At 38.2% G+C, this 10,000-nt stretch overlaps 1 protein-coding gene and 1 pseudogene across 1 annotated transcript; both read left to right on the top strand.

The window, feature by feature from the left end:
- The window catches only part of LOC117480840, a 41,031-nt pseudogene that overhangs the window by 24,254 nt on the left and 6,777 nt on the right, over positions 1-10,000 (top strand).
- Positions 4,290-8,322, top strand: LOC117480821 (Fc receptor-like A). The gene is made up of 6 exons (XM_034128306.1): positions 4,290-4,407; positions 4,612-4,647; positions 4,998-5,255; positions 6,250-6,492; positions 6,567-6,726; positions 7,310-8,322. Exons 1-6 carry the CDS (start codon positions 4,383-4,385, stop codon positions 7,314-7,316), a joined length of 729 nt encoding a protein of 242 aa, XP_033984197.1. The 5' UTR covers positions 4,290-4,382; the 3' UTR covers positions 7,317-8,322.

The following is a 10,000-nucleotide window of genomic DNA, read 5'->3' as shown; positions in this document are numbered from 1 at the left end:
CACTCACACACACACTCACACACACTCACACACACACTCACACACACACACACACAGACACAGACACAGACACACACACACACACACACACTCACACACACCACACACACACACACACTCACACTCACACACACACACACACAGAGACACTCAGACCCACACACACACACACACACACAGAGACACTCACTCACTCACACACACACACACTCACACACACACACACACACACACAGAGACACTCACTCACACACACACACACACACTCACACACACACACACACACATTTTTTTTATACATTTATCTTACGTCTTTAAATAAAATGTTTGATATATTTTTTTATTGAAATGTTGACTTTCTGCTGAATTTGTTTGTTTGTTTGTATTCTTTGTATTTGTTGTTGTTGTGGTAGTGAGTGAGCACCAGAAGATGTGTGAGGAGCGTCTGGCTCCCCTGTTCTCGGTCTCAGAGTCTCTGAGTGAAGAGGAGGCGGCCAAGCTGGGGAAGAAGGACCCGGAACAAGAGGTACAGAATGAAACTAGAGAATATAAATGTGAAGAGGACATGAGGAAAGACGTCTACAGAATGTGTTGGAAAGAAAGTCAATAAACTCATATTTGAGAATATCCAAAAATGTACAAATGTCAAAAAATAAATAATTTAAGTCTGAAAATGTAACAGTATTAACATTTTCTGAAAAATACTTTCAAAAAATTTTAGGAAAAAAGTGAACACGTTTTTTTTTCGAAAAGTTATAAAATCTCAGGAGAACATTTTTGGGAAATTATTTTAACAGTGCATTAGACATTTTATAAAAATATCCAGATTAAATGTGGAAATTGTAGTTAAAATATGGAATGAATGTAATGAGTATATGAAAAATGTATGAAATACGCTGGAAGAGGAAACATGTCAACAAAATTACAAACACTTTCAGATTGAATTCCCTTCAGTGAAATAATGTGTTGTAACGATGGCCGTGTTTCCAGGTGGAGAAGTTCCTGGTGGCGAATTCTCAGGAGCTGAGCAAGGACAAGTGGCTCTGCCCTCTGAGCGGGAAGAAGTTCAAGGTGAGACACAACATATTTAACTTCTTCATTACGCTTCCTAGAAATACTCAAACTATTTTTGGGACATTTTAAAAAGACATTTAAACTTTTTTACCTAAAATATTTCAAATGTTTCCTAGAAATATTCAAAGACTTTTTTTATTATTCTGAATTGTTTTCAGAGTGTGTCTCTCTGTGATACTCTTTGTTGTGTGTGTGTGTGTGTGTGTGTGTGTGTGACACTCTTTGTTGTTGGTGTGTTTCAGGCCCCAGAGTTTGTGCGTAAACACATCCTGAACAAACACGGCGACAAAGTGTCCGCCGTCAGACAGGAAGTCGTCTTCTTCAACAACTTCCTGTTGGACGCCAAGAGACCCCGCCCCCTCCCTGAGAACAAGCCCTCCCGCCGCCACAAGGTGAGCGGCATTCTGGGAAATGTAGGAAACCTAATTTAAAAATAAAAATGACTGACTTTTATTTTCCTCATCTTTTAGGTTCTCAGGGTATGACATCATTTCCTGGTCAGTCTCCGCAGCAGCAAAGCCTTCTGGGATATCTCTGAGAGTCAGACCCCCCCCATGCCCGGCTTCCCCTGGTACTACACACACACCACACACACACACACACACACACACATATATATATACCTATATGTATATGGTGTGTGGTATATGTATGTGTCGAGGGAGAGGGAGATAGAGATAGAGAGAGAGGGAGAGGAGAGATGAGAGAGAGAAGATAGAGAGAGGGAGAGAGAGAGAATAGAGAGAGAGAGATATAGAGATAGCTATATGAGAGATAGTAGAGAGATATATATAGATATGATATATATATATATATATATATGATATATATAGTATATATATATATATATATATATATATATATATATATTAGCATATATATATATATACACACACTCACATCGTTAGAATAGACCAAAATGATGTAGAATTGTCCTGAAAAGGGAAAATGCCCAAAATGATGTCAATAAAATGAAAGTTATGGTGAAAAACCAGACCGTTCAGGGACAGCAGTTAAACCCCCTGCTAACGTCTTATCAATAAATAATAAATACATCTAAACCTGATTAAACTCAAAGGCTCATTTGGTGTTTTTTGACTTGTGGGAAATTTCCTTGGTGCAAAAATTAGAAGTGCTTTTTCTGTGAGATTCTTTAAAACTACCAAATATAATAAAATAACCGTGTTGGAAAGTCCTTGAATTAGATTTTCAAGGTGTTAAAAACTAAAGAAATGTTACCATAAAGGACATTTGGGTATACATAAGAGTTTAGACGGGTTAACTTTAATTAAATGAACCAACTGATGAACTTTGCCGTTACTTAATTCGATTTAAAGAATTACAATTATTTATTATTAAACCTTTTTTTAAATTGCTACAAATATTGTATAATTATTATAACATGAGTTAACATTTTTGTTGTGTACAAAATGAAATGGGAAAGTCTCTTGTTGTGTATTAAGTGTGTTTTATTTATTGTGTGTTGCAGGTGGCGGCCCCCCCTACAACCCGAACCAGTTTGGGGCGGGGCGCGGTAACTATGACAACTTCAGGGGTCATTTAGGAGGAGGGGGGGGAGGAGGAGGAGGAGGGGGGGGATTCCCTCCGAAACCACGGAACAACAGGTACGTAAAAAAAACACTTTATTTTTACAGCATTTTTTATATTTCCTTTAATAACAGAAATGAATGTGTGTGTGTTTGTGTAGGGGTGTTCGTGGGGACCCGCGATCGATCATCGAGTACCGGGACCTCGACGCTCCAGACGACCTTGACTTCTTTTAGACACAAGAAAACTTTTTACCCTTTTTTTTACTCCTCAACGTTTCCCATGATTCATTTCATCAACCCTCCAGCAGATCTTTTTTTTTTTTTTTTAGTTAGTCAATTGTGTGTGTGTGTGTGTGTGTGTGTGTGTGTGTGTGTGTGTGTGTGTGTGTGTGTGTGTGTGTGTGTGGTGTGGTGTGTGTGTGTGTGTGTGTGTGTGTGTGTGTGTGTGTGTGTGTGTGTGTGTGTGTGTGTGTTGTGTGTGTGTGGTGTGTGTGTGTGTGTGTGTGTGTGTGTGTGTGTGTGTGTGTGTGACCAATGTCAGTCATTACTGCTCTGAACACTTTCCAATAAAGAAACAGGAAGACTAACGACGTCTAAAGTCTTTATTTATTATATTCTATCTTTTCTGCTGCTTTTCTCTGTTTTATATCAAAGTGAATTTCTCTGGATATTTAAACTCGTATCGAGGGCTCCAAAAAATATTCAATATTTTCTGGCTTTTTTGACATTCTTCATGTATTTTACAAGGTTGTTTTTTTGACATTTTGTGCCCTTTGTCTCAACATATTTTCCAGGCAATGTTTTCTCCATTTTCACGACACTTTCCCCTTCATTTCTTTTTGGTCTCTTTTTCAACGTATTTTCCAGGCATTTTTTCCAAAATGTATTGACTTCATTTTGGGCTTTTCTTTGATGCTTTTAAGGCAAGGCAAGTTTATTTATATAGCACTTTTCTGTACGCGACAATTCAAAGTGCTTTACAAAACAAATTAAAATACTTTTTATGAATAAATACATTAAAAACACATTATATATATATATATATATATATATATATAATGGCATTTTACAACAGGCAATTACAAAGCAAAGATAATTAAAATAAACACCACAGGTATACAATACATTAAAAGGCATACTGTAGTTCAATTAAAAGCAGCGGCAAAGAGACATAAAATTGTTAAAGACTATTCTATGTCATTTCAAGTATTTTGGTATTTTTTCAGCATATTTTCCAGCCCTTTTTTTACACGTTTTGGTTTATTTTTCAACACAACGCATTCCCATCGGGAATTTAAATAATCTTTATTTACATGTTTTTTGACTTGGTTCTTTTATACTCCCACATTTATGTATATATATTTTTAATTAAATAAAAAAACATAAAAACTAGATACATATTTTTTAATTTATTTATAAAAAGTGGACTCATCAGGGTGTTTTTTCACTAGACAATAAATACAATACTTTCCAAAAATCTGAATACTTTAACATTTAACTTACTCCATCATAATAATAATACATGTTATCTGTAAAGCACACTTTAAAAACATCATCTCAAAGTGCTTCACAATTCAACGTTAGTTAAATATGATCTATTTAAAAAAGCAGGACGTACGAAACAGGAAGTGGTTTCACTGCTCGGACAGAAGAAGAAGAAGAAGAAGAAGAAGAGGAAGAGGAAGAAGAAGAAGAAGAAGAAGAAGAGGAAGAAGAAGAAGAAGAAGAAGAGTTGATCTCATTGCACCAAGAGGAAGAATGAAGGACACTTCTCTCCTGCTCCGTGAGTAACCCTGAACACATTTAATACTTCCAGATATGAAAGAGGGATAAGGGTCATGTTTAATAGATGAGAACAAATGGGGTTTAAATGTTATAAAAACAGTGAAAAAGTGATCAACAATATCTCTGTCCTGAATGCAGGACTCGTGTTTCTGTTTTGAATGTAATCACTTCAAACTAAGAAAGTGTTGTGTTTGATCTCCAGTGCTGAGCTCCCTGTTCTGCTGCTCAACAAACGCAGGTCAGTAACCTTTAGATTCTCAGGAGGAAACACTTTGCTGCTGGTTCTCTTTCTCAAAGACACAGAGACATTCTCTTTTTCAAAGAATGCTTTAAAGAGTTCACTAAACCTAACCAGACATGGCGCTCACTGCAGTTTGAATATAGCATGAGTCCACATTGTGATGTTGATAACATGTCCATTAGTTGTGCATCCCTTATTACCGTAATAAGGGTTTACTTGGAGCAGGCAAAGTTTCCTGAGAGAAAGAGAGCTTGCTGCGTAACCAGTAAAAAGAAGCTCTGGAGAACTTTATTCTGGGACGGGTTTTATTTATTAAGTTTGACTCAGAATCCAATAACTCCCTGCAGCTCGTCTGACGGTGACTCCCAGCAGCTCTCAGGTATTTGAAGATGAACCTGTCTCTCTGAGATGTGAGGACGCCTCTGATGGATGGACTGTGATGAGAAACACGGGCAATAAGAACAGAGCTGAGTGTGGAGTCGACTGGGGAAGATCTGCTGGTTCCTCCTGTAACATCAGCTCCATGGACCCTACGGACAGTGGAGTGTACTGGTGTGAGTCCACTGAGGGATCCACCAGTAACACCATCACCATCACCGTCTCTGGTAAGATCAGCCTCTCTGTTTCCTCATCAATACTAAAAATAATTTAAGAAGTTCATCAGAAAGAGGAAGCTGGACGACCGCAGAGCTGCTAGCTTGTGCTAACCACAGGGTGCAAAACACACATTCTCACACACACACTATCATCCACTAAAATACACCTCAGTACAGACTCATACATTACGGGCTAACACATATTTTATATTTTATTTTATATATTTTTTTTGTTCTAAACTCCAGTCGGTCCTCACATGTGCATAAGAACAAGAACAACATCCCTGAGGACCAATCATTACCTTGGCTCTGTCTGATTGGTTCTTGCAGGTTTTGTGATCATTTGATGTGTGTGACATCTTCAAAACATTGATATCAATTAAATCTCATCTTTTAACACAATATGAAAGAAAATGCAGACGTGATTCATGGAAGAAACATGAAGAGAAAGCTTATTTTCTTAAATCTTAGTCTAGTGGGTCAGAAATATAGAGTTAGTTTTGGATGGTATGATGATAAATGATCGTTCTTCATACTGGACTAATATATATAATAAAGTCTTTAAACCATGTGGAACGGCTTAAACATCCCTCCTATTTTCCTAGTTATTAATTATTAATAATTATAGATATTATTATCAAAAGCACTTTGTATTTAATAAGAGTTGTACTAATCATTAGTGAAGGTCTGTACGGAGAGTTTCAGAGTTTATGAAGTTCAGAAACGAGGAAAGTATCTACTTATGCTAAGCTAACTGACGCCATATAGTCATATTGTCCAATGTCGTTATAACAGGGATTAATTTGTTGCATTTGTCAAGTGTATTTTAATGTGAGTAAAGTCCATTGTTCTACTTATTGGACGTTTCAGACTTCAGCATGCTAACGTTAGCTTTTCAGTTAGCTACACAACAGCCTCACTTGGCAGGTAGTGGGTTCATTAATAATCTCTGCCATGTGTAAATTATTGATCACGTTCATTCTCCATCTGTCTCTGTGTTCAGGTGGATCAGTGATCCTGCAGAGTCCTGTCCTCCCTGTGATGGAGGGAGATGACGTCACTCTGACCTGTAGAACAAAGATGGCCGACAACCTCCTCGCTGATTTCTACAAAGATGGCGTCTTCATCAGGACTGAGTCTGATGGTCACATGACCCTCCACTATGTTAACAGGTCTGATGAAGGCCTCTACAAGTGTAGAGTCCAGAATGAAGGAGAGTCTCCAAAGAGCCGGCTGTCTGTCTCAGGTGAGGAGCTTTCCTTTGGTTTCAGGACTCATTCCTTCAGATGTTCACCTGACCAGGTGTGATTCTCTCTGCAGAAAAACCTCCTACAACCATGGACCCGCCCACTTCCTCTCCTCCACCTCCACCCTCCTGCCTTCCCCCACCTTGTGTTCAGGGTGATCTGCCACCTGGTGGTTCTGTACCTGCAATCTTCCACTTTCCTCATGGTGTCTTTATATCGACAGAGGGCCAGAGGTAACTTCTCTCAGTTTCTACATCTAACTCAGGGGTGTCCAAACTACGGCCCCAGGGGCCAAATGCTGCCCGCGGACCATTTTGCATCGGCCCTCAGCAAATTCAAAAGTATAATGGAATATGGCACAAATGAAACGTGCGCTTGCTTATATTGTACTTCTTAAATATAATGTAAACATATATTACACAGTAGTATTCATGTGTTAATGAAACCACTTTTCAAATACATTCAGTCAATTCAAGTTGGAAACATTTTCTAACAAATCTTAGTTGATAAGAAAAAAGCCCAATGACTTATTTACACAACAAGCTTGAAATAAACCTTCATATTTCCTCTTATTATAATCAATCTGAGGATCTGCTTTAAGGGATGAGCTAAACACTCACAAGCATCATGTACCTACATTGATTGATTTTGCTAACTGAACTTACGAGGTAATAAACCTCTAGTGAGCGGCCCAGCCCTTCGTATATTTTTCTGTATGCGGCCCTCGTGAAAACAGTTTGGACCCCCCTGATCTAAAGGGATTTAATATCCACCAAAACTCTTAATATGTTTTCTACATGTTCTTTCTGACAACAGGAAGTGACCCGTCTGTCTCCGTTGTGATGACTCCGCCCACCCACGCTGAGCAGGGATTGGACGATGACTACGATGATGTCATGTCTGCTGTCACCACGGAGCATCAGTTCTGAAACAGTGGAGGACCCAGAACGCTTCCCTGAGGAACGCCATGTTTTGAACTCAGTGTAATTACATTCAATCATGTATTGACTGATATCGTGCACATGCAATATTATTCCCTTTATTTCTGAAGCAGTGGTCTATTAGCATTAGCAGCTAATGCTCAGTACAAAGTAGATATGCAGATACAAAGAAAACATATACTAAAGTTAAACAATTAGAAAGTTGTAATTTTGGCCATTTTCTTTCAGATTTCAGGAAAATCTACTAAACTTTTAAAATCATTGAATTCATTCAGGATTTATCTCAAAAATCTCCTAAAGCTTTTCACAAACATTACAACAGTGATGTATGTATTAAATGTACATCACCATATGTAGAAGTTGGAACATTGTTTATTTTGATAGAAATCTTGTAGAAAATCATCTCCAGGATCTTTATTGACTTATTGAGGAGTGGAAGGTGAGTCTAGTTTACAGTTACATTAAATAACTCTGCGTATAAACTCTTATTCATTATCTGTTCACCAGACTCCGTTAGAAACCCTGTTTTTTAAAACTTACATCCTCAAAATGATTTGCAGGTCTTCTGGGACGGGTCTGCTTTCTGTCTCAGAACTAAACCTGGAGAAGTTCAGTTATTCATCTCCAAATATCTGGATCAAACCCCCAGAAACCTGCAGGTCCTTTTAAATCCAGACTGAAGACTTCCCTGTTTGCTTTGAACTGAACTATTCTTATCTCACGATGCACAGTAACTGTTATTCATGTGTTGTATACCTGAGTTATTCTATATCAGCTAGTTTCATGGTTATTTGAGTCCCTCTGCTTTTGAATGATCTGCTGCATTATTTCTTAATGTCTTTCAGTTGTGTAACGCACTTTGAATCGCCTCGTGTTGAAGAAGCTTTAAATAAAACCTGCCTTACAGGAACACTTGTATTTCATCATTAGGGTTTGTTTGTGTTGGGTTTCCTTTCCCTCTCAGAGCAATTATATTAAATACTCCTTCCAAAAAAATAAAGTTTAGCTTATTATTTATTCTATATTAGTATATTTTCCTTAGTTATAATAGTGTTTTTTGGAAAAGGTAGTGTATTATATATCCAGTAGTAGGTGGTAAGGAAAAACCTGAGCACATTAATCTGAGAGAGATGAGTTATTGTTTTCACAACGTCATTCCTGATTATTTGAGAATCCTTTTAGTGGGTTAAGATCATTCTTAGATTAAGTGAGAAATGGATTTAACTTCTGAATGTCTGCAATAATCAATGGCATTAATAATTAATATCTCATTCTTAACTGTGAATGGTTTTCATTTATTTAACATTATAAATGTTTTAGTCTGGCCAAACTTTCTCTGTTGAGATTCCTGGAAAAGGGAAATGACATAAAAGATTTTTCATAAAAAAAGTTGATTCAAAAACAAAACTTTACGGACGTCAGATGTCTTGTTGGGTATTCAGCCCTCCAGCGCCAGGGGGCGGTGTGGAGCTCAGTAAGACCTCCATTAAACCACAGAAGAAGAAGAAGCAGAGTGCAGGGCCTATAGGGTAGTCCCATCCCCTGAAGACAAGGAATGTGTCATAGTAGAAATGTGCAGCCCAAGGAAGGAAGGAAACATAAAGCTTATCAATTTCTATAACCCGTGTAAAAATCTTAACATTGAAACTTTGCAGACAATAGCAGGGACGGCTCATAGAAGGGAAGCATGGTGTGGTGGTTTGAATGCTCACAACAGCCTGTGGGGAAGCATTCAAACAGACAGTAAGAAATGCTAGAGGAAAGATCAGTGTTTTGCCTTAATGATTGGACAGAAAACAAGAATAGGCGTGAAATGGGGACACAGTCATGTTTGGACCTCACACTGGTGACGGGTCGTTTAGTCACATCATGTGAATGGTATGTAAAAAGTGACTCTACCATAGGAAGTGATCATTACCCAGTTTTCACTATCATCAACACAAACGTATGTAGACAGGAAGGGAGTGTATTCACCAGGTGGTGCTTTGGTAAAGCTGACTGGGACACATTTAGGCTTTGCTGTAAGGAGTCAGCACACGTGTTAGCATTAGAAGGAAGTACAGAGTGCTCAAATCAAGTCCCAATGCACATTAAAGAAGCAGCAAATAAAACTATACCAACAAGAACCTCAGAGGGGAAGAAGGTGGTGCCGAGGTGGAATGAGGGATGTAGCAGAGCTATTAAAGAACGAAACAAGGCATTCAGGTCTCTAAAGAAAGACTTGTCACAAGACAATATTACAGATTATCAAAGGAAAAGGGCAGTAGCCCGTAAAACTGTAAAACACACAACAAGGCGTCATGGAGAGAGTTTTGTTCCACCATTGGAAGAGGAGTAAAGTTAGGGGATGTATGGTCTATGTTTAAACAGATGAATGGGAAAAGGAAGTCTGTTCAAATTCCCGCTTTGATTGAAGGGGAGAAAGTGGCAGTGTCAAATGAAGAGAAGGCCGAATGTTTAGGGCATTTGCCGCGGTGCATTGTGGGGAGCACCTGGATGACAAACATAGACAGCACAAAGAGTGTGTTTTAAGAGAAAATGAAAATGTGAGGGAAAAAAGACGGGA

This window comes from Trematomus bernacchii, unplaced genomic scaffold, assembly GCF_902827165.1.
Source record: "Trematomus bernacchii unplaced genomic scaffold, fTreBer1.1, whole genome shotgun sequence".
Classification (NCBI taxonomy): domain Eukaryota; kingdom Metazoa; phylum Chordata; class Actinopteri; order Perciformes; family Nototheniidae; genus Trematomus; species Trematomus bernacchii.
The sequence above is the reverse complement of the archived record's forward strand: the minus strand, read 5'-3'. Positions and strand labels throughout refer to the sequence as shown.

Bases quoted from the DNA above. Each gene is read 5' to 3' on its own strand.
- LOC117480821 (XM_034128306.1), top strand. From the start codon at position 4,383: ATGAAGGACACTTCTCTCCTGCTCC. The intron at 4,408-4,611 runs GTGAGTAACCCT...TTTGATCTCCAG, and splicing joins GGACACTTCTCTCCTGCTCC to TGCTGAGCTCCCTGTTCTGC. The intron at 6,493-6,566 runs GTGAGGAGCTTT...TTCTCTCTGCAG, and splicing joins GAGCCGGCTGTCTGTCTCAG to AAAAACCTCCTACAACCATG.